This window comes from Podarcis raffonei, chromosome 7 (genome assembly GCF_027172205.1).
Source record: "Podarcis raffonei isolate rPodRaf1 chromosome 7, rPodRaf1.pri, whole genome shotgun sequence".
NCBI lineage: Eukaryota > Metazoa > Chordata > Lepidosauria > Squamata > Lacertidae > Podarcis > Podarcis raffonei.
The window spans coordinates 14,136,848-14,162,139 of NC_070608.1; the positions used below are offsets into that span (position 1 = coordinate 14,136,848).

Sequence of the window (25,292 nt, forward strand, 5' to 3'; positions counted from 1 at the left end):
CATCTAGTATCTGGGAACTCAGCCAGGGATCCTCTTTGCAATTGTCATGGCGCCGATGAGCGGTTGATGACGTTTGCAAGAATGCTTCTGAGCATTTTCAAAGTGCCTGTCTTTCCTCACACTGTTGAGCAGCCACAGTACCCTATGCAGAAAGTACTGCTTCCAGTAAGCTTGAGCTTCAGCACTAAGCAGGGTTGAGCTTTTTAGAATTGATAGGCTGATTCCAGGAACAGCCAATGTATCTTGTTGCACCGGTGCAACTGCACCCCTTAGATACTGCCTAAGCTTTATAAGAGGGACACGGGTGGCGCTGTGGGTTAAACCACAGAGCCTAGGACTTGCCGATCAGAAGGTCAGCGGTTCAAATCCCTGCGACGGGGTGAGCTCCTGTTGTGCAGTCCCTGCTCCTGCCAACCTAGCAGTTCGAAAGCACCTCAAAGTGCAAGTAGATAAATAGGTACCGCTCCGGTGGGAAGGTAAATGGCGTTTCCGTGCGCCGCTCTGGTTCGCCAGAAGCGGCTTAGTTATGCTAGCAACATGACCCAGCAGCTGCACGCCAGCTCCCTCAGCCAATAAAGTGAGATGAGCGCCGTAACCCCAGAGTCAGTCACAACTGGACCTAATGGTCAGGGGTCCCTTTACCCTTTACCTAACCTTTATAAAGGCCAAAGTCATTTGAGGCAACACTTACTTTCCCTGGAATCTTTGTCCCTTAATCCTAGAGGGGTGTGAAATATACTCGGAGTCGAGAGTGGATTTCATGCTCTTTATTCAGATCATAGTGGTGAGGAGAAATGGAAGTTCCCCCACAGTATCTGCTTTATATACATTATTTACACAATGGGCTGCACATGATTGGCTAATTCCGGGATTCTCCTGTAGGTCAATCAGGTTGTGGATTCACTTCCACCTGGAGCTGGATTGGGTGGCTCCTGCAGATCAATTATACTGCAGCATTGTTCTAGGACCAATCAGACTGCTGCATTTTGGATCCTATTGTTCTAGGACCAATCAGACTCCTGCATTTTGGATCCTATTCAACTCAGTACATAACAGATGTGACCTACTTTTGAAAATCGTTATTTCTTTAGGCAGGATTCCACTCTGGACATGCTCAGGGGCAATCCCCTCTTCTTCCTCCAGCATGATGCAGAAGGCTGACCCTCAGCAGCCATAATTCATCCTAACTGATTCTGGGATCGAGCCCTTGCTTTATAAAAAAAACAGCAGTCTGTGAAACACTCATCCAAAAAGAGGCACGAGAAACAGAAGTGGGGAATTTGACTCCAACTCCCATCAGCCCCGGCCACTGTGGCCGAAAGCCCGGGGCTGATGGGAGCTGTAGTCCATCCACATCTTGCACGAAGGGCAGGAGGGTGGTCTGTTGAGGGTTGGGAGAGGCGGAACCCCTGCCAGACCCTGTCCCTTTGATTGGTTACCGAGACCAGTTTTAGCCGCCGTATTGGTGGAGAGGGAGCGGCCGGGGTCTGTCAAGGGGCATGGCGCGGCACGCCAGTCTTGTCACTCAGACTCCACAACGTTCGTTAATCGGCGGGCGGGCGGGAGCGAGGGGGGGAAGCCTCCTCGCTCTTCCCATAGGCTGGACGGAGCTGTGGGCGGGGACGGAGAGAGAGAAAAAACATGGAGAGCGCCGCCTCCTCGCTCTTCCCACAGGACGGACGGAGTCGGGAGGACGAGAAGGCGGTCCATTCAACAGAGCCGACCGGCGCCTGCGCAGAACCGCCCTGCCTCATTCTCTCCTCACGCACAGACGCGCGCATACGGTCTCCTTTGCAGCGCTGTTGCTGCGCTTCTTTGCCCCCCCCCCCGACCCCTTTTACCTCAGCGCCGCCTGACCAGTCTCTGAGGCGAGCCGTGGAAGCCCGCCCCGCTCTGGGAGGAGGAGGGAAAGATGCCCGGAGCCTCCTCGAGGCGGCGCAGGGAGCTGCCGCCGCCGCCGCCGCTGTGACTCGAACCCCTTCCCAAGCCAGCGAAGGGAGCGGCCGCGAGAAAGAGAGAAAGCGTCTCCCATGAGCAGCGCCTCCCCCTCGCCAGGGCAGCGCCGCCCTTCGCCTCCCCAGCGCCGGTAGCGAGAGAGAGCGGGCGGGCCCCGCTCCGAAGCGGGCGGCGAGGCATGCCGTCGACGTGGCTGAGCTGCCGCCTGGCGCTGCGCTTGGGCTCCGGGTGGCCCGGCGGCTCCTCGCCCTCCGCGCTGCTTTCCCGCCTCAGCCTCCGGGCTCCGCAGCCGAGGGGCCTCCGCTGCTGCTGCTGCCGTTGCCTCCTGCCTGTGCCGGGCCAGCGCCGCTGCCTCAGCACCTTCCGAGGAAGGACTGTGGCTCCCGCTGCCCCGGCCTCGGCGGGCGCCCCGCGGTCTCTGGGCACGCACCCGAAGAAGGAGCCCATCGAGGCTCTCAACACGGCGCAAGGGGCGCGGGACTTCATCTACAGTCTCCACTCCACCGAGAGGAGCTGCCTGCTGAGGGAGCTGCACCGATTCGAGTCCATCGCCATCGCGCAAGGTAAGCCAAAGGGACCGCCAGGGAAAGGGCTCCTGGAGAAGGTGCTGCTTCTGCCCGACGCGGGATTCGAACCCACGACCCTGGTAGATCCCGGGGGGTCTCGCGCTCCGCCGAGCGAGCTCGGCTGGGCTTTGCTTCTTTGCGCCGCTTCCCCGCCCGAGGCAAGTATTCGGAATTGAGAGCGAGAGAAGAGGAGCCAGGAGGAAGAAGCAGCAGCAGCGAAACTTTCCTACTTGGCGCATCGACCGAGGACCTCGTTGCCCCCGTTTCTCCCCTTCCGTATCTATAACGCGCTTACCCGGAGTTCAGCGAGGCTTAACTCCCAAGTAAAGCCTTGCCCGCCGCTTAAAGATTGCAGCCGGCGCTTGGCGTGAACTTGGGCAGCGGCCGTTGTTCTCCACCCGGCTTCGTCGTGCGATAATATCGCCCTGGAATGCACAAGATACAAGGATAATGCCCCTGAGCACAGAGTGGCTTTCCTGGGATGCTGTGTAACCATAACCAGCCACTGTAACTGTGGGGTTAAGGGGGAGGGTGTGGCTGTCAAGCAGGTTTGAGGCCTTGGTCTGGTACTGCTTTTGTGTGGAACGGGACAGGGATTCAGATGGGCGTGCTTTAGAAATAAACTATTGAGGCTAGGGCTGTGTGCTTGAAATGAATTCTGACTTGCATGGGGAAAGTGCTTCTCTTTAGTTCATGGACCCACCCATCTGACATCGGGAGGCAGAGCTTCCAATTTAACAAACATGTTGTTTAGGGAGGGTTGATTGAGCCTCCAGGCCTAGGCATGGAAACACTGAAGGCATGCATTAACCTGATATAGGGAAAAAAGTATTCACCCTATGTTGGTTTCCTAGCCCATGGCTAGTTGTGTGCAGGTGTGGCTTTTAGCTTGTCATTACAAATGTTGCTTTTCCAGCATTTGGCAAGGTGTGCAGAAAGCTGAATTGCACATGTGATAGCAGTTGTACAGGGGTGACTTCTTACATACTGGGTGGTCACATGCATGATCTCTCTTGCCACATTTAGGGTTGTGCAAGTGAAGTTTTGATTCTTTAATTTCTGTTAAATTCCAGTGTTTTGAATTGGTTGCTTCCAATACTTTGGGTCCCATTTGTGGATTGTTGTCAAGAAGATAGTCATGGTGCATTCTTGACATTGGTGTTCCCGTGGGTATACATGTGCTTTAATCCAAATTCTGCTTTCCCGTTTTCCTGCAGTGTGTGCCTGGTACTGTCCAGACTGAAGCAGGAAACAGATCATGGTAACTTGGATACCTAGGAGTACTATTATGATAAATTTAAGATGTGAATATTTTATAAATGGGGCAATTAAAAAAAACCTCTTATATGAAAAGGGAATCAATGAGAGCATACTCTACTGTCTACAGCAGTAGAGAAAAAAGCACAAACATTGATTTGATTGGAGGGCACATGACCAACTAAACTGTTTCATAGTTCTGAGACTGCATGTAGATGGCAGCTTGTTTCACAACACTGAAATGGAAGTACTAAAATTGGAGCTATATCTGACCTAAGGGGTACTAACTAGCACTGGGATGGTTTGGAGCTAAAATTGCAGATTTGGAGACCATACCTCTTTTGCTAGCCTTAGTTTCTCTGTGCTAATTGCTTCTAGTGACAGTCTCTGTGAGGGTTTCAGGTGACAGCTGCACTGATTCAGCACATCTTGTCAATGTAAAACTTTTCTAACTGCTTTGACTGCTGATGTATGGAGACTAAAGTATGGATATTGAACAACCCGTTGATTTTGTATGTTAATAAAAGAAACAGAAGCAGTGGAATAGGAATAACAGAATATACTTGACTGAGGATCCATCTTTTAGTTAAGATTTTGGAAAAACTAGAGATTTTGCTAAAAGGAGAAGATATTGTACTTGTCAACTTCAGCCTACACCCCAGTATATGTTAAGAGTATTTTATTTGCTTATCTAGCATAATACTATATTTTTCTGTCTATAAGATGCCCCCATGTATAAGACCCCCCCCTATTTTGGGGGACTCAGATTTAAGAAAATGGGGGGAGATGGCCCAGAGTATAAGATGCCCCCTAATTTTTGACATTATTTTTTAGGGAAAAAACCTAGTCTTATACACTGAAAAATATGGTGTTTTATTTGTCTATATAGCACCATCAATGTATGCAGTACAGAGGTTGAGATGTGAAGCCGTGGGGAAAGCTAGATTTTTCCTTGTTTATTTTTTCATTTAAATTTCCCAGGTTTTTTCACAGGACTTTGCATCTCCGCAGATGACAGGTTCTTATCTAGGGGGCTTACAATCTATAATTCAACACTGAAATGAAATAGAAGGTGATAGAAGTGGAACGAGGGTTGAACAGGATTTGTTTAGCCAAACTGAAGAGCCACAGAATAGTAGAAGTTAAAGATATCCTGCAATTTATTGGGCAGGTTTACATAAAAAATAAATCATGGTTCAAATGTAACTGTGGTGTGTTCTTTTACGTTTTCTGTAGTATTGTGTTATGGTAGCATTTTAAACCTCCAGCATATTGGATGGCATGTTTTCTTTGAAATCATGAATATTCCAGCATGTATTCTGTCACATTGAGCTGGCACATCAAATAGCTTGTTTTGGAACATTGCTTAATATAAAAGGCTTGTATCATAGTGTGAATAATGTCCATTCAGCTTTTTCCATAGTGAATAAGAGCAGCTGTTATGAGTTCCAAAGTGCATGCATGTGACAGCATCAGGTTGAAATGGCTTTAAAGATCATGTAAGGTTATCTTTCACATTGATTTTTCACCTATTTTTCAGTTATATAGCAGGTTCCCAGCTGATAGTCTCCTAGATGAAAGGCTGAAGTGACTGGAGAACTGCAACCTTTAAAGTAGAAAAATGAGCAAATGCTAAATTTAAGGTTCTTCAAGTGTTATAGGTTACTAGCAGCAAGCTTTCTTGGATAAGGTTTGAGGTTACAATACACATTTAGAAACTAGCTTGCATTTGACTCTGGGCCATGACTTTGGTAAATATGCCCTTGAAAAGGACACTTGGATGGCCCATAGCTAGGTACTCATAATCTGTTGCATTGGTATTGTTTAGCCTCAGATATATGTTTACTCTTAACCTTATATATAAAAATATAAATCAAAGCTTTAATATTGTGTCTTACAACTCTCAAATAGATACTTCCTACATTTGTAACTTCAGTTCTGAATCAATCAGAATTTTCCTATATTTTTCAAAATTCTAATTTCAAAATTCTTTCCTGCTTAAATCTTCCACAAAATAAAAATAATTCTGATTTGGGTGTTGTAATGCAGGCTTATGTGATGCGTATACCACCTCACTCCAGCCTTTGTTTTGCAGAGCTGTAATTAAGGGACACGGGTGGTGCTGTGGGTTCAGATCCCTGCAACGGGGTGAGCTCCTGTTGCTCCGTCTCTTCTCCTGCCAACCTAGCAGTTCAAAAGCACATCAAAGTGCAAGTAGATAAATAGGTACTGCTCCAGCGGGAAGGTAAACGGCCTTTCCGTGTGCTGCTCTGGTTCGCCAGAAGCGGCTTAGTCATGCTGGCCACATGACCCGGAAGCTGTACAGCGGCTCCCTCGGCCAATAAAGCGAGATGAGTGCCGCAACCCCAGAGTCGGTCACGACTGGACCTAACGGTCAGGGGTCCCTTTACCTTTACCTTTTAACCTGCTAATTGTCTGTGTACAGTGCTTTTTCTCTTGACAGTAGCTTTTAACTCCCCCCCCTTTTTTTGCTCCTCTGGGGCCTTCCTCAGGCTTTTCTTGCTGGATCCTGGTTGAGAGTCCCAGTGTTGTTTTCTCCTAAAGGAAGCTCCTATTTGTCATATTCAGCATTAGTTCTGCACCTCAGAATCTCTGTCGTGTTTCATGGGGACATGCTTTGAATTCTCAGTCTTCATTTGTTTGGGATCCATAAATGTTGGCTTGACTTACAAGTCAGCCAGTATTTGTGGTCTCCACTAATTCCCTCTCCTGCACCCACTGGTATGGACAGTGCATATAAGAGAGAAATGGTGACATCTCATTTATGTTGGTATGTATGGAGAAGGTACAAAATGTCAAGAGTCTTAGGAGCTTAAATTATAGTGGAAATGAGGCCTCTGAGATAGCAATTTTGTTGTGCCAATTAGCTTACCCACATGAGGTCTGAGGGCACACAGTCCTGAGGATGTGGCAATTCATTCAGTTGAATTAAGCCAAAGTACTGACAGCAGTACCTGCACGAGTGCGTTTTGTGACTGGCACAGACCCTATTGCGACCACGTGGTGTTCTCTGGATGCCAGGTTGGCAACTGACATCTCCATCTGACTGACCCCTCCAGCTTTCTTAAGCAAGTAAGCAGAAGAGCTTGTTTATTGCATTTATAGCCCACCTTTTTCACCAAAGGGTATACGGTTCACCCCCCAGAAAGTTACGTTGAGACGTTGTGACTGGCCCAAGGACACCCAGTGAGCTTCATGACTGACTGGGGATTCGAACCCTTATCTCCCAGGTTCTTGTCTGACACCCTAACCACTACACACGTTGACTTCCTAGAGTACTTCTGCTATGGGGCAGGTATATAAATGAAGTGGGAAAGCAAAATGTCAGAGAAGGATCTGAAATATTTTCCTTGAATCTTGAATTGGTTTTATTCTGCATTGTTTTATTTGCTGTTTTCACGTGTTGTAAACCACTGAGATTTTTTTATTTAAAATATAATGTAATATTGATATTATTATTATTTTGCAAAAAGGGCCACCTAGATATTCCATTGTGGCGACTGTAACCTAGGTTTAATCTGCCATTTGGTGATTAGCTTATATTTGAGTTTCTAATACAGTCATACCTCGTGTTGCGTCCGCTTCATGTTGCGCCTTTTCACGTTACATCCCATGGCAACCTAGAAGTACCGGAATGGGTTACTTCCCGGTTTCGCCGCTCACGCATGTGCAGAAGCGCCAGATCGCACTGTGCGCCTGTGCAGATGCAGCACTTCGTGTTCTGGGCATTTCACGTTACGGACAGGCCTCCGGAACGGATCCTGTCCATAACACGAGGTACCACTGTACTGCTGCAGTCTTCTGTGACATCTTAGTAGCCCATCTAACTTCAGGGAGTAGGGGCTGGGAGGTATGCATATTCCTTAGGAGTTGTCTTTCCCTTTAAAAAGTTACTGTGACTCTCTGGTAGATGGTTCTTATGAGCTAAATGTTCTTTGCTCTTATTTAGTGCTGCATTCATATCTCTCTGACCATATTTGCATGGTGAGATCAAAGTAGAATTTTTAATTACTGCTGGCCAGCATCTGTAAAACTATACAACTGTTTCTATACAAACATTAATTTTATCTCAAAATGACTAAAGGGTAGCGAAACAGCATTGGTTAAAAGGTCACATGAACTAAAGATTTCTAATTTAGATTAGCTCAGATGACTTAAGTAACACTTGTTCTGGCATGAAAAATTGGAACAGTTACACAGCTTTCATAAAGTTGTGCTATTTTGGGGAATGACATGATGACAATGACTCAGAACTAGATTGGATCACAGAACTAACAAAGCTGTTTTTTGTAATAGTGCATTGTCTTCTGTTTTGGCAATAGTATCTCTTTCAAGACTATGTATAATTATTTGTTATTAAAGAGTTACAGGAGTTGCCTTTTTATTGTGAGATCAGTCATGCAGGATTAACAGGAGGTGCTTAAATGCTAAATACAATGCCACTATATACCTGTTACTATGACTTTTAATATTTAATTTGAGAGACTATTGTTCACACTCTTTATTCAGATTCATAAAATTCAACACACTCTGCACAGACTCCACAATGATGCAAGGTGAAACATTTCCAATGCTTTATTTTTCTTTGGAAAATATTATATTTCATAAATTCATTAGAAACAATGAATGGATGTCAGATGCAAAGAAATATTAGGCTAGTGTGACAGTTTCAAAGTTTTAGCTTTGTTTTTCTAAATACTAAGGATGCTAAATTAGATCACTCCCTAGGGTATCAGAAAATAGTCTCCTACAACAGCCTAATTTCCAGTAAATATTCCCATTTAAAATATTCTGGAAAACCAGTATCCCTGAGTATCCCATGCATAGATCTTCAAAGTATAGAGCTACCAAGAATTTACCTCCTTTGGTAGCCAGTCATTATCTGTGATGGCCTTAGACCCTTTCCATCTCTGGTAGTTTGTTTATTTTCCTGTTGTATCAGTCATGCAAATGATTGTGAGTAGAAAGGAGGAAAGGGGCAAAGAAATGCTAAAAATAGGTTTATAAATAGCAGCTGTTTTGCTCACCTGTGGTAAAAATGACCTCTAGGTTGTCTGAAACCCAAGTATCTAATGAATAAAATTTAAAGATGCTGGCCAAGTAACTTGTAGATTTGGGCAGGAGCAGTTAATTGATGTGCATGGAGGAAAATAGACAATTCTTCCCTCAAAGGAGCAGTAAGAAGGCAAGCACATAGCTGTGGTCTTGCAAGAGTAGTTCTGCAAGCAGCTGTACCAATATGAGAAGCAGTAGTTCAGCTATCGATACATCTGTCATATTTTCTTGATTTATCCTGACTCAAATTATTTTTTTCTGGTTGCACTTGCCGAAATTTATAAATAGTCTCATAAGGATTTGACAAGTCTATGTAAACCTAGCAGAGTTTATTTTTTATGTGCAAGATTGGGAAAGAGGAAAATATGCCATATTACTTCAATTTCTTCAGGAATAAGGTAAACCTATCCATTTCACACAAGTGTATGTGATAGACCTTGATGGTTTGAAATTCAAAGCAACAGGTTGGTGTGCCCAATTGTTTCCTTGCTCCAAATGTTATACACCACAAGCTGTTCTCCCACCCCAGTGGTGTTCCGTGTGTGTGTGCAAATACTCTTATAAGTAGTATAAAGCACACCACATAATGCTGGATCAGATTATACCACAATATAGGCATGTGTTGAATCTGCTGCGGAGCAACAAAAAAAGAAAACCAGAATAAACTGGACAGAATGTTGTTGGTGCTCAATTAAACTGAATGTTTCACCTTGCACATTGGGTCACACTTGGAGTAGATGCACTGAAATCAGTGGGCTTTAAGTCCATTGTTTTCAGTGGGCAAGTATGACTAAAATTAGATCTCGACCATTAAATATACCAGTGGCATAGCAGAAAAATATTAGACTTGCTTCTGAGCAAGCATACATAGGATTATGCTGCACAGTTTGTAGTTGGAGTAAGTTCTGAAAACACGGATTCATGAATATTAAAGGCTTTTAACATTGAAATGTAACTTTATTTCTTACGTTTGAAAAACTTTAGCTTCCAGATTTCCTAAACCACTGGTACCACTTGAGATGCCATTGAAGCAAATAGTACCACCCGAACCAACTAGTACTTGGGGTACAGTAAACTTCTCTACTTGCTACATAAACGTGCATGGTCTAAATAGGTGCTAGGTGAACCATGGTTTTGATATGATGCAAAATAGATGCTGCTGTTTCATTAAATCTACTTACATAAACATGCTATCCTGTTTGTTTTGTGTAACCTGGAATGTTTAACAGAAATGGCCATAGTTGTTTCCATTTGCATTAGCATATGACTATAATGAGTTTCAGGGGTTGCCATTTTTTGGGGGGACCATTGGACATATTTCTATTTTTGAGAGAGCATTGTGGGTGTCAGTCACAAAATGATTGTTATGGCATAATACACCATAGTTAGGTGAGCTTAAGAAGAGTCCTGCTGAATCAAACCAAATATAGATCCCGTGTTCTATTTCTCATAGTGGCCAATTAGTTATCTCAATCATAGAGCAGCTATTCTGTGGCTTGTTCCTGGAACTCACTCATTCTGTCTCTGAATTCAGAAATTCCATTTAGCCATCATGACTCATAGCCATGAAAGACAAATTTATGGTGAGAGGTTCTGAAGTCTTTTACCTTATACCTATCACCACATCTTGTGGCAGTGCATTCCATAGTTTAGTGATGAATTGTATGAAAAGTACGTTTACCTGTCCCAAATCTTCTACCAACTAATTTCTTTGGATAACTCAAATTCTAATATTATGCTTGAAGGAGAAAAGCCTTTCTCTTATGAGGATGAGGGAGTATCTTGGATATACACCAATCAGAATTTTAAACCATGTTCCAAGTGTGGTTGTGCTATAAAGAATTAGCGCAGTGTAGTTTAATCATGGTGCTTTGAATAAATCTCTGACTTCCTCATTCTCATACTTGTTCTGCTTAGTTAGGTACTTCATCATTTGCTATTGGATTCAAACCAGCAAGCTATGGCTATGCAAAAATCGAAGCCGTAATTGGATATAATAGCAAACTGGTTTGCCACATACACAGGAGGAGGAATGTGCAAGGCCAAGACTTAACCATAGTTCAGTATTTTATTTCTGAACAGTGGCTAAATGTCATTTTTTAAAAAAGCATTTCTCCTTGTCATGGTATATGAGTCATGAGGAGCATGTGATTCATTTCCCTATTTCTAGGGGGTAAAATGGTCAAATTTTCATGTCTGATAAATACTTCTACAGTACTACTTCTACTACCTGTGTGCAGACCGAAAAAGTGACATCTAGAATGGGAAAGATGGTCTTAGTTTCAAAATCATTAATGTAGGCAGTATTGTTTCATACATAAATTTTTATTAGGGTTTATAAAGACAAATACAAAGACTATTGTCCCAAAAAAATTTTTTGTCTAGACTAAAACAATAATCTAGAGGCAAAAAAAGAGAGGAAAAAGAGGAAGGGAGGGACGGATAGAGAAAAAGGAATAGAAAAAATGAGAGAAAAGAAGGAATAGAAAAAGAATTGAAAGAGACAAGAGAAAAAGAAAGGCAATATTGTTTGGTGAATCTCTGAGAAAATACACAATTTTAGCAGAGGTGTGTCCTAAGGATTGTGTTCTAATTATTTTGTTTGTCAAGTTAAACTTTGTATTTAATTCTCTTCTTGATATTTGACTTTAAAAAAAACAACTATTGTTTTCCATAAAGGAAAACAATAAGGAACAATACATTCTATAGCATAGTAGCATAACACTACAAAATTAAACATCGTTACAAGAGCAGAGTAAAATTGTGAAACCATGATTTGAAGTGGATCTGTGCAACAAGAGAAATACATGTGATATAGGCACATAGCCCTTTATATGTAGGATTTGGAAATCAAACAAGCAGCCACAAATGCTTTAGTAAAGCATAGGACCATAGCAGATGGTGTGAGACTGGAGGGACGGAAGAACCCCTCGTTGGGTTAATGGGAATCAGGATAACATTTGGATTTAATTCCTCTTACATCTCTGTTGCATTCCATAACTTGCTCAAGCCCACTAAGTTTTAGACTCTATTCCACCAACTTTTTAAGGTAAAATGGGAGTGAAAGTGTCAATGCTGTGCTAGTTCTTACTGGGCTGCTGCTAGTAACTCTGTGGTCCTATCTGTATACACTGCATTCTCCAGTGTGCCAGGGAGGATGGAGAGCAACACTAGATTCAGAGAAATTATTTGCTGTGATATTTGAATAATTTAACAGACGTTCAGAGCAAATATCTGTTGTATCTGATTTGTTTTGTCAGACCTTAGTTTTAATACAGAGCTATCTTGTGTGTGGGCTTTTAGCTGTCTAAATACTGCTGAGATGCTTGACAAATATGTTGTAATCTCTGTAGGATCCTGCTATGCAAGTTGTATACTCTTGGCATCTAAGTCTATCAATTATGTTGGCAGACATAGCTTTTCTTTTAATCAGGTTCATTTATACTTCATCAGTTTTTTAGTTCTTTGTAAATTAATGTGTTGCTTAATCTGACACTGCCCCCCCCCGTTTTGAGTTCAGACAAGTATTTCCAGTTTCATATTGTGAATAGCACTCTTAGAATATTTGTAATTAAGTTCAGACTAAATATGATTCTTGAAAGGATAGTTTTGAACTCTGAAATGGAAGAACCAAAACACTGATTATTGGCTTCTCATTAATAAAGAAGAACTGTATTTGTAGCTACAATTCTATTATCCTGTTCACCACTTTATTGTTAGTAATGTAGTGTCAAAAACAGTCCAGTCTGTACCAGTTTAATCATGCAGTGGAAACATTGACTGTGATTGAGGAGAACAAAGAGCAGTTTAAGGACCAGAGTTCTTGAAGGACTGTACATAAAAATCTTGAGTGGAATGCATGTACCATCTGAGGTAAAGTGAGTGGAAGTCAAAGAGGAAGCTGCCTTGATTGTGGCACCCCAGTTGCAGAATGCTTATTGTCCATTTAATGACCCTTTCCAAAACTTTCCTGATCCTGCTGACTGTTTTATGCCACTTTTATGATTTTGCGTCTTTTAGCTTGCTTTTTGTATTTACATCTTATTTATTATTTTTGTAAATTATCCTGGGAATATGATTAAAAGGGGGGTATAAAAATACTTAGAAATAATTTTTAAGCTGGCAAGCTAGCTTGGTTAACCTGAATTTGTGGTCTCAATTTTAAGTTAGATAAAACTGGTATGAACTTGGTAAGTTCATAATGCACTACTTGTGATGCTAAATTTCCAGCATATTGCTGAAGCTCTCATAATGGTAACTTATGTGTTGCTCATAAAATTTTATTGGAAAAGAAACAACTGGTTTTTGCAGTACCTGAGCAACCTATTGTAATCTGTTTATAACCTGGTAAAAAAGCCCAGCAGAAATTTCGAGAGCTCCTTTTTGAACTGTTCAGATCAGTTTATTTCCCACCTGAACATTCAACATCCTTAGTTAAGATGATGGGGACAGCTTGCTATCTTTTTCTCCAGTTTAAATGATGAAAGGGGAGCAGTCTTTCAAATTCTGATGTGCAGTTCTCCAATGAATGGGATATGTGGCCTTTCATATTGGTATGGTGATAGAATACTTAGAAGATACAATGCTAACAGTTGATAGAGGTAGACATCAAAGGATCCAAATTTAGGCCTCCCAAATGTGTGTATGTAGACTAGGAGCTATCCTTTGCTCACAAATTTGAAGCTTTTTCTTCCTTTAGGAAAATAGAGCAGTTTGTTCCAAAATGGAACAAAATATGATTTGAATTGACATTAAATATGATTTGATTTGACAGGCTGAAAAGCAGCCATAAATGGTCTGATAGTTTTTTCTTCTTGATTAAGCCACCCCCCCTTTTCAACTTGAAATGTTATACCTCTTAGTACCGTCATGTGCCTATCTGAAACAAAGGCATCTCTAAGCTTTTATGGTGAACACTTGCAGAAGTTTTCAGAATTGCAAGTGCAAAAATTTAATCCTGCGATTACCAAATTATTCTGTATGCTCCTGCTGTCACTGTGGGTTGTCAAAATTATTGAGCTTTGAGAAAAATGAAATCTATCTAGATTTATCACTGCAAGATCAGTGTGAGTGAATTATTGGGACCTTTTGCTGGGGAAGCAGGGGTGAAGAAAATTAGGGTTACAGCATCTTTGTACTGCTGATATGTGATACAGTGTGGTTGTGTTGGCACGGAGAGAAGTGGGAGCAGCCTGGCTCTTCAGAGCCAACCCGCTCCTGTCTGGCCCCTGGGGAGGTGAGGCCAATGAGCAGTTTCTATTGGGCAGGATTCATAGTACAAAATGGGGCACCAGAGACAGAGGTAATTGCCTACTCTGCCCTATGAGTTATATACTGGGATGAACTGCTTTTGAGTTTCTACAGACCATCAGGGTTCCTAACAGCCTAATTTTAAATTAAAAAGGAAGAACCCTGTTGCTATTGTAGGGTTAGCAATTAGAAACTTTCTGATTTTACTGCAAATCATTCAGTGAACGTTTGGTAAACCCCACTATGCCTTATACTTACCATGTTCTAGGGTGCAAGTCTATGCCCTGAATAAATTGAGCATGCTCCCAACATAGCCAACTGTCCTGTAGCAAAAAGGAATTCTAGGAAAAGTCATTGGTATTGGGCAAGTTGTTATTAGGGAAGCTTGTTACCAATCTTCTTATTGAAGATCCTCTGGTAAGTGTGTAGGTAACCATCCCCTTAAAACAATTTGAAAACGATTGTACTATGTGATGCTGTGTACATCTTAGAGGATACCAAAAGGATGACATTGCTAGACTATATATTTACCATTCTTGAGGAATTAATTTCATGAAAAGATATCTTCCCTCATGCAGCCATTATTTATTTTATTTTTATTAAGAAAACAACTATGAACTGCCTAATTAAAAAAAAAAATCTAAGCAGTGTCCATAAAGTAATATGAAATAATAGTACATGGATAGTCAGCAGCATCTTGAAAACAAAGCAAGCACCATATTTTTCGCCCTATAGGACGCACTTTCCCCCCTCCAAAAATGAAGGGGAAATCTGTGTGCGTCCTATGGGGCAAATACAGGCGTTCGCTGAAGCTTGGAGAGCGAGAGGGGTTGGTGCGCACCGACCCCTCTCGCTCTCCAGGCTTCAGGAAGCTATCAGCAAGCCTGGGGAGCCCGCGGGAGTTCCCGCAGGGTTCCCTAGGCTGCGGATAGCAGCCCCTCGCACCGGGCAGACATCTGCAGCGTGGGGAGCCCTGCGGGAGTTCCCGCAGGGCTCCCCACGCTGCGGATAGCAGCCTGCCACCCGGCACGAGGGGCGCCCTTAAGCAGAGCGCCCCTCGCGCCATGCAGACATCCGCAGCGTGGGGAGCCCTGCGGGAGTTCCCGCAGGGCTCCCCACGCTGCGGATAGCAGCCTGCCGCCCAGCACGCGGGGCGCCCTGAAGCAGAGCGCGCCGGGCAGACATCGGCCAGCCCCACAAGCTCGGGGGACAGCTGGGAGGCGCAGCGCCGCCATACCGCTGTTCCCCGACCTGGTTTTGGGGGGAAATAAAGGGAATTTTTCCCCCTTTATTTCCCCCCCCAAAAACTAGGTGCGTCCTATGGGACGGAGCGTCCTATGGGACGAAAAATACGGTATATATGACTAACTTACATATCTTTGTAGGCATGCTAGAAAAAGTTTTATTATGGTGTGCCTGCAGTTTGGGGGTTACTTTTGGCAGGAAAAAATGGTACCTGGTAAGGAGTTAAATCAGTACATTTGAATGAAGCACAATACTAAAAAAAGAGGAAGAAGTTTCTTGTTTCTAAAAATATCAGTGGGGAAAAGCATGTGTTTGAGAATCAATAGATGTTTACTCGATATGGACTGTTTATGTTAACTGCTATAGTGAAACCTAGAAATGAGACTCTCCCTTGGGCAAACCTTTAAGTAGTTCTCATGCTGTATTTGTAATATTTCAGTTGCTTAAATAAAGTTAAAATTAACTTGATCTGGTTTCTGTGCATCTTATCCACCAGTCCAGATGTCTTCTACCACATAGTGCCATTTGCTTTTATGGGCTCTTGAATAAAGCTCCTTTTTGACAGACACAGGGATATATTTTGTTCAATATGGGGTAATTAAATCTCTCACTGTCCTGATAGTATCTTGGCAAGTGATTTGCTGGCTTTGCCTTGACAGGCAGGTGGAGAAAAACTACGTACTGTATATTCTGTGTTCTGAACTGATGGATCTGAGGCACAGAAACTAACTTCAGGTAAGATGATCCTTCAGTCTGTATATGTAGGATACACTTGCTTAGAGCCAGTTGTCTTTCCAGTGTCTTTGTTTATAAAATAAGGTATACACCCCTTCATAGTTTATTCTTTTGGACTATAAAACAGTTGTATCCCTCCCTTCCTCCATGGAGCTCAGAGGCTCAAGGGGTCCTCACAGCAACCCAGCTACTTTAGGCTGAGACACAGTGACTGGTCCCATGGCATCTGGTAAATTTCCCCCCACTAAACATCAACACACATTATGAACTACACTACACCGAATGTACTCTGTACAGCTATGCACACAATGTGATTTAACCTACTTGTACCATTAATCATGTGGTTGTTTTCATAATTTTTTGCAAAACACTAACTGTTGCTGCTATAAGAACTGTTAACCCAATTCCTGCTTTTGGATTACCGGTACATGCTTTGTGTTTTGTTTAGGCTGCAATTTTCTTCCTTACTGAAGGCTTAATATTTATTTGTTTACTAACACCCTAGCAGTAGGATATCATTTAAATGACCCCCTCAGTCTCCTATCACTTTAATCCAATGTATTTTGAGTTGCAGAGTGTTGCTTAAAAATCCGTAAATGTTAGTGTAACGTTCTTCTTGTGGCAGGAAATTGGGTTTGTACCACTAACCAGTGTTGGAGATTTCTTCTTGTAAGCAATATAACATCTTTTTGTGGTATTGGGTAGTGTTCAAATCTTCAGATAACCGATTTTATCAAGAGCACTTAAGGGTAGTAAGTGGTCTCTATGAAAATATACATTTTAGCCACTCCTTGTTTATGGTAGGGTGCTTGAGAGTTAAAGGCCATGGGGTAACTTAAATTGTGATATTTATTTAAAAAGTATTTATCATTTCCATTTTTACAATTGAAACAATAACAATCTAGATGTAAAACACACAATTATTTTCATTTTACCTTCTCCCTTTCATGGTTCATTTTATTATTATTATTTTCTGCTACATATTCTATTTCCCCCCAATTTTTAAATATACTTACGTCTATTATACCTAAAAGAAAAGCTTCTGGGATTTTAACAAATGTCTTTTTCAACATTTTTTTTCAGTTTATTATATTTCATCTCCCAGTAAGTCTTAACCGTTTTGCATGTCTACCACATATGATAAAAAGTACCTTCTTTTTCTTTACATTTCCAACACATATCTGATTCAGATTTATGCATCTTAGCTAGTTTACTCAGTGTCAGGTACCACCTGTAAATCATTTCCATAAAATTCTCCCTCAATATGTTAAAATTTAAATCTTTTTCCCATAGTTTCTCCCATGCACTCATCTTTATATTATGACCTATATCTCTTGCCCAGTGAATTATAGCTGATTTTACCAATTCATCTTTTGTTTCCCATTCTAATAGTGACTTGTACATTTTGGAAATCATTTTTCCCTACTCTCAGTGATCTCTTTCAAATTGTGAGCTTTGGGTCATAAAACCCCTCCATTTATCCTGTCTAAACAAATCATTTATTTGATGATACTGCAACCAGTCTGTCACAGCCTCTCCAATGTGTCATGTTTTTAAAGTTTTATTTCTTCTTTTGAAAAGTCTAAACGGTCTCTGTATGTTGCCTAATATCCTTCCATATTCCTAAATTGTGGGATTCTAATAAAGGGGCAACAGCATAATCATGTACCCTATCATATGCTGAGACTAAAGGTTGGATTTTTCAAGATCAATTACGGTACATACAAGCTGGGAGAATTCAATTAGTCAGCAGTTGGGCACCCCTGCACTAGTGACAATGTAATTTGAGTATTTTAGCCAATATTATTCAGTGTTTCAGATGATCAAGCAAATGAATATAAAGTCAATTATTTTGTTAAATGGTGCTTCATTAGCGTGCATAAGTGTATAGTTCTGTTAGCATGCTTTTGTTTAATCAAAGGAGAGCATGGATCTGAAACTCACAGAAGACTGCAGTGAGCTACCGAGCTGCAGTTTTCTGCGCAGTAGCTTGCGAACGCACCATATATGAAGAAAGCTAAATTTTCTATGAAATGAGGATTTCACACTATGCTGTTCAAAGAGAACAGATGTTCAAATATGTGTGGTTATAATGCTTTTCTTTAATCACATTTTTCTACTTATCTAGAGAAGTTGGAAGTTGCGCCACCATCCACTGGACAACTGAAACATGGTAAATTATGTCTATTTTTTTAGAAGCTTAACTGTGGAGAAAGCCTCTCTAATACTTGGAACATTTCTCTCGAGGCCAATGCAAGGCATACAGTTGAATACATGAGAGTACATTGGGCTGCTTGAGTCAGAACATTATAGAATTCTAAATCTTGCTTCCCCAAATTATGAGTAACACCATAAATCTGACTATCTTTACAAAAATAATTTTTACTAGTAAGTTTTACCTTTAGCTGTGATGTGAGGAGAGTGTGGTTAGAAGGGACAGAAACGAAATATGACAGAGAAGATGAAGATGTTTCACCCAAATCTTTGCAAATTGTTGATTAATGTTTATTATCAGATTTCCCTACCCAACACAACCCTTCCCATATATAACAATTTTCGGGGGGGGGGAGGGATGACAACTCCAGATTAACTGGGCCTATAGCAGCTGCATTGATTTTTGTAGTGCACTGTGTACAATGTGCTGGTAGTTGCTGTGTGGTGAGTTATACATGGAAAGAGGCTTCCATATCCCTTTTCTGTGATCTCAAACATCACAGTTCATATGGGAGTTTTTTCAAATTGTAGAAAATGGAGAATTGAACAGTAGTCTGCATGTATGAATTTGCAAGCATTTGAAAGCACTCCTCACACATGTGTCTCTTTCTTCTAGTGTTCTTCCACAATGCAATACCTTTTGTAGGGTTTGGATTTTTTGATAATGCAATTATGATTGCTGCGGTAAGTCATGTTGCTCCTTGGTCTCAAGCTTGTTTTGTGCTGGGTTATATTTGGTATCCAGTTACCTTGATATGATAACATGTGTAACGCTAGCTTCAGAAAGACTTATTATTTTAAGTAATGTTTTAGCATACTGTATTGCTATAATAGATGTAACCTTATGTATGTTGTCTTTTAAAGTTTCTGGGAGAATTGGATGGCAGAGAGCTTGCTATTCCTAATGTCTTAATTTTGTAAATAAACAACTTCTGTAACCTTGCCTTTGTTAATGAATGTATAGATTTTAATGAAAGTTTATATTCTCTTTATTTTTAGGGCACACAAATAGAACTGTCCATAGGAATTGTCCTTGGAATTTCTACTATGGCAGGTAAGTAATCTATGCTTGACTGACTGTCCATGGCAATTTTGCTATAGCTGTCCACTAATCTACGAATGTGTCTGTGCACACTAGGTCATTTTTTTAAAAAGCTGCTGATTGATGATTGAACTTTGTAGTGCCAGATGGAAATTTGGTTACCAGATAATCTTACAGAAACCCAGTTCTTATGCAAAAACTGCACATTAAAGTTCCATGAATCTTTCTGCCATGATTTTAAAATCCTAAGCAGGCTGTGTATAACCACAAGGAGAGGCAGCTGGGGAGAGGCTGCTTAACTCCTCTCCTCCTGTTTGTACTTCTAAATCACATTCCCTGAGGTCCAGTTTCACCTGGGATGGTTAGGGGTCCTTATGGGTGAAAAAGCTGTTTGGGAAGGTGATTGGGGCTGGAAAAGATTTGGGGACAAAAGAGTTAAGCCATGGGTAGACAAACTAAGGCCTGGGGCCGGATTCGGCCCAATCGCCTTCTAAATCCGGCCTTCGAATGGTCCAGGAATCAGCGTGTTTTTACATGAGTAGAATGTGTCCTTTTATTTAAAATGCACCTCTGGGTTATTTGTGGGGCCTGCCTGGTGTTTTTACATAGGAATTTGTTCACCCCCCCCAATATAGTCCAGCCCCCCACAAGGTCTTAGGGACAGTGGACCGGCCCACCGCTGAAAAACTTTGCTGACCCCTGAGTTAAGCATTTCCTACATGCTTAAACAGCTCAAGAGGTTGAATCCATGCAGGAAACAGATCTCACATTTGCCTCTTGCGTTCCTAGTTTTCTCTTCTTAAATAGTTTTAACTGACACCACGACCATCATCATTACTATTATTATTAGTTTAAAGCCACTTTGAGTGTTTATTGGTATATAAGTTCTATAAATAAATAAGTTATCACTTTGCAAAATATTCTTTTATTTGCGCTTCCAAACTGTTCCAAGAGAGCAACAAAAAAAAATTGTTTTCTCCATGACACTTGAAACAAAGTGTCTCTGTTTAAGATGAAAGAGTGGCAGCCATATTAAAGTCACAAGTGTGAAGTATTATTGAATAGTCTCCTTTTAAATTTTAGAACTTTTTCATCCAAAAGGATTGACTGGCTAATTCTGAACCTGGAGGCAAATATTCATGATAGATTTTAAATTCAATAATGCAAGCAGCTTTCATAGCAAGATTAACATGCTTATAGAAATAGAAGTTGGTTTTGCAGAAGCGTTGAAACTAGGAACATAGGAAGCTGCTTTATACTGAATCAGATCCAGCTCAGCATTATCTTCACTGACTGACAGCAGCAGTGCTCTAGAGTTTCAGAAAGGGAGTCTTTCTCTGGAGATGCTGGGGATTGAAACTGTGACCTTCTGTGTACAAGGCAGATGCTCTGTCACTGAGCTATTGCTGTTGTGTGTATGTGAGAAAGTATGTTTTCACATCCCCCTGAGTACTGTAAATGTGCTGCTTGCTACATCTTTCAGTCTATACCTTCCCCTGTAGATTGCCAGTGCTGATGTACACATGATATAGAACTCACCACTCACCCCAAAAATCTCGAAGTGGTCAAACATACAATTGCATCCTAGATTCTTACTCTTTTTAGAGTGTGATGCATGGAGAAGCTTATAAGAGCATCGGAGAGACATTTTTTTCATTCTATTCAAAGCCACACTGATCAATTGATTCTCTGTGCTTGTAGAGAGCCAGCCTGCACTGCTTTGAAGCCTCCATAATCAGCCAAATGATATGCTTCAGAATGTATTGTAAAGGATAACCACCTTTTGGCTCATCCCTGACTTTATCACCCCACAGGTGCAGGGCAGTACACCGTGACATGGCTTGGCCAAAATGGCCTGGTAATGGGGAGGCCTGGCTTATCCAGTTAGGTTCATAGCTTAGAAATTCCCCACTCCTGTATTACCCTGCTCTTGTACCAGCTTTCTTGGTTACCAGTTTCTTTCCAAGTTCAATTCAAGGTGCTGTTTTTGACCGTTAAAGCTTTAAATGGCCTGAAACCAAAATTCCAGATTTACCTTCCTCTCTGTGTTACCTGACAATTTCATTCCTTTTCTAAGGCCCTGCTTCCGGTACCCTCATTGCTGGAAATTTCCTGTTTTAATTGTGTAGGTTACCATTCTCAAGTTGTTCTTCTCCTACAGGTTCTTCAAGATTATTGTTTGTATTCTGTACTAATACATATTTGATTGTAAGATCCTTGAATATTTTATAGAAAGGTGCATTATAAAGGGTTTCAAGCAAGCAAATAATATTAGGTATAATTCTGGATTCTGAACCATTAAATGAAATAAAACTGTTGGCATTTGTGTAGTGTATTGTTCTTTTATTAATAGATGCATTACAATGCTTGTGATTCTTTAATATCTAGCTGCTGCCTTGGGAAATCTTGTCTCGGACTTAGCTGGATTAGGGTAAGTCTTAATTATGTTTTGTAGTCTCTGATCCAGTATCTTGTTCTTACAGTGGTTAACCAAATGCCAATATTTACTTTCCCAACAATAGCTCTGGGGGCTGTTTAGTGTAGTCTCCTGCTCTGTGGTTAATTCCCGCTTTACCACTACCTTGGAGCTGAATGGCTGGCAGTGGCAGAGTAGTGGAACTAAGTCTCAGATTTGTCAGTTCACAACCAACCATTCTCCCCCCCCCCCCAATTGCAGTTGAAACAAGAAAGCTTTCTGGAGAAACCATCCCAACAAAAGGGCACAGCACCTGTTACATGCCAGAGTGCCTTAAAAGTTTATCCTTTCTACCCCAAATCTGGCATGGATCACCCATAGGCTTACCTCACCTATACTGCCAAGTTTCAAATCAGCCCTTTAAACTATTTCCCAACCTATAAGCCATAGAATCAACTCCCCCTTGACACAGAGCCACAACTGTTTTATGTATAGTGGTACCTCTGGTTGCAAACGGGATCCGTTCCAGAGGCCCATTCGCAACATGAGCAGAACGCAACCTGCATCTGCGCGGGTCGCGATTCGCAGCTTCTGTGCATGCGCATGTCATTTTGCGCGTCTGCACGAGCGGCAAAACCCGGAAGTAACCCTTTCTGGTACTTCCGGGTCACCGCGGGACGCAACCTGAAAATGTGCAACCTGAAGCAAACGTAACATGAGGTATGACTGTATTAGTATTGAAATAGTCTCTCTTAAGCTCGAATGGCTTACCAAAGTGCTGGTTTGGCATATGTTCAGGAGGCAGAATTGCTCGCTGCATTTCCACAAGCAACAGAAACCGAGCACCCTGTAACTACTATATTTCATTTTATTGTGCTCAAAATATTTTTGGGTTTTTTTTCTCCAAGACTTGCAGGTTATATTGAAGCTATGGCCTCTAGGTTGGGCCTCTCCATTCCTGATCTAACGCCCAAACAAGCTGACATGTGGCAAACACGCCTCAGTGCGCACGTGGTGAGTCTATGTTGTGTCTGTTTTGTTGTGTACAGTTTTGGTTAGTGAGAGGTTAAACAAACAGTAGACACAGTGTAGTGCAGTAGCACCTTGGATAAGAATTCAAGTCAGCTGGAAAAAGCTAAGTGCTCTCAGAATTTTGAGATCTTAGGGGCATTTAACATGTGGCTTGTTCTGCAGATATAATGACCATAGTAGGCACACTATAGATACAAGTGATAGCTTCCCATTTCTGCATTTACGTGTTTCTGTTAAATCCTTTTATACTTTTTGCCGCTTTGGCAACAAGTAGTTTTGGCAAGTGCAAGGCAGCTGTAAGGGAAATATGACTAGATGGTCATGAGACTATGAAAAGCAGCAACTCCAGTATTCAGATTATTCCTGAACACTTGAACTTGTGGAGATACAATGTGCATGTTACCCCACTCCCTATTATTGTGGGAATAAACTCTTTTAAAGATGCACATAGAGGTTCTCAGAATGTAAATTCTGCAGCAAATATTTGGGAACGAGAAGGATAATAGAAATGAGGTTCATTGCTTGTTACTTCCTGTTCATGTTGTTGGACCTGAAATCTGGTAGCCTTCATAACTAAATTGTGAGTGACCCATTTTTCTTTGTGTTTTATAGGGTAAGGCTATTGGAGTGACCATTGGCTGCCTTTTAGGAATGTTTCCATTGTTCTTCTTGGGAGATGAAGAAGAAAAAAAACTGGAAGAAAAAAATTAACCTTTTTACAATGCTTAAGATCTATATAAACTAATGTACCTCAATTATACAACTATGCTGTCAAAATACTTAGCATTTAGCAGACAGTAACAATGTATAGAATGGGGAACAAAACAGCATGCCATTTTATGGAAACACTAACTTATTGTGGCTTTGTTCTAGTACATCTTTTTATAAGGGTTTTTCCTTTTTAAAATGTAAATTGTTGATGTGTGTGTGTGTGTGTGTTTCACTTACACCGGCAGTTGGCATTTACCATTCCCCCCCCCCCTTCTTTTGCCTCTATCTTTTATAAGGATTATTACTTTCAGTGCTTGCCATCAATGTACTGTATGGGGTTGGAGTTTGCATATTTACTTAGCATTTGCAAACGCATGGCACAAGTTCCCTTTGATGCCCATCGTTCTCTCCATTCTGGCCTTTCAGTGAAGCTAGGTGACAGGTGGCTTTAGGAGGAATCATGTCTTACTTTTATTCATTTTGGGTCACCAGTTGCACACTGTATGACTGAATAGCAAGACTTGTTTGAATAATGCAAAATTTGAAATAGGGTGTAGATACTTGCTGAATAATGAGGCAATTAGAGTGAGACACTTAAAGGTCAATTGCAGTTTCAGGTGCTGTCCCTCTCTCAAACTCCATAAACACTGCTTGGAATTCATTCTTGATCTTGTCAAATTGGCATCTGAGATCAGGAGAGTCCTAAAAGTTGGAATCTTAGTAACTTACATGTAACACGGGCTACAGTTAGGAAATGGGGGTTTGCTCAATAGTTGGAGCTGGAAAAATGTGCAAAACAACAATTAATGATAGTGCTCATCAGCACCAGGAGGCCAGTTCTTTGTGTGGGTGTAGCAACAATATTTTTGAAAATTGGGCTTCATTTCAGTTAGTGTGTGTATGCTGCCCTCCTTCCATGCCTCTCCAAAAGAATGAAAGAAAACCTTTATCTGAATTTCATTCATCGATTCTAGGCGTCTGGGGAACCCCCAACAAGATAAGGGTCTATTGTTTGCTGAATCATGTGTATTTGTAGAGCACTTTGTGCACTTGGTGTGTGCAGGCTGAGAAAAAGCAGTGTATAGTGCACTTTGATAGGGGAAAAGTGGAGTTCAGATGTGTTTAGAATTAGTGCAAAGTAAGATGAAGCCTTGAAAGGATGTAGCTCTTTAAACTGTGTTGCCTTCAGTGAGAAACAGACTTCAGTGTGCCACTTCTGGAAGTCTCCTGCTTCAGGAATTTGAAAGTAATTTTCACTATCCTTGTTTCTTTGAATACTAACTGGGGCAGAATGTTACTTCAGCTGTGTCTTGGAATGCCTTTTAAATGTCTAGACTTGGTCTGGATGTGTGGATCATGTGTGCAAAATGTAACTTAAATAAATAAACTTGATCACTTTTCATTAATTAGAAGGGCATAAAGGTTTCTTTCCGTTTTGCCTCACTGGTTCTCCAGTCATACTTAGCGTGCAATTTCCCATGTACCTTTTACTTGTTGGAGTAGAGAATATTAATCTTTGCCATGTTCTGAATAATGGATGATAACTTGCACTGAACATCCAACTTCTAAATATACAACCAGCATAAGTAGGAATGAATACATGGCTGTAGGAAGCTTTTAATGACACTTTGTTTTGAAGTCTTAGTTGTTGCTTTTTTAAAATAGTTTTTATGGAGGCATTATCCTATAAAGTCAAAGCTTGTTTCTAGCTATAAAATGCCATGACTTGCAGCCCTATTACTGAATCCTTGGGAGTTGTCACATGCGAACTGCCACCGTACCTGGAAGCACA

At 41.4% G+C, this 25,292-nt stretch overlaps 1 protein-coding gene across 2 annotated transcripts; it reads left to right on the forward strand.

Moving 5' to 3' along the window:
* The first annotated feature begins 1,668 nt into the window (after positions 1-1,668).
* TMEM65 (transmembrane protein 65) lies at positions 1,669-24,906 on the forward strand. 2 transcript variants are annotated; one of them, XM_053395358.1, is made up of 8 exons: positions 1,669-2,519; positions 9,840-9,920; positions 18,214-18,258; positions 18,916-18,983; positions 19,299-19,353; positions 21,730-21,772; positions 22,666-22,771; positions 23,402-24,906. In XM_053395358.1, exons 1-8 carry the CDS (start codon positions 2,135-2,137, stop codon positions 23,498-23,500), a joined length of 882 nt encoding a protein of 293 aa, XP_053251333.1. In that variant the 5' UTR covers positions 1,669-2,134; the 3' UTR covers positions 23,501-24,906. The 2 variants fall into 2 exon arrangements, with proteins under 2 accessions (XP_053251333.1, XP_053251335.1); XM_053395360.1 differs by lacking the exon at positions 9,840-9,920 and having other exon boundaries at positions 1,673-2,519.
* Positions 24,907-25,292: the final 386 nt, after the last annotated feature.

Coding starts and splice junctions, on each gene's coding strand:
- TMEM65 (XM_053395358.1), top strand. CDS start 2,135: ATGCCGTCGACGTGGCTGAGCTGCCGCCTGGCGCTGCGCTTGGGCTCC. Junction 18,259..18,915: donor CACTGGACAACTGAAACATG/GTAAATTATGTC, acceptor TCTTTCTTCTAG/TGTTCTTCCACAATGCAATA. Junction 19,354..21,729: donor TGGAATTTCTACTATGGCAG/GTAAGTAATCTA, acceptor TTTAATATCTAG/CTGCTGCCTTGGGAAATCTT.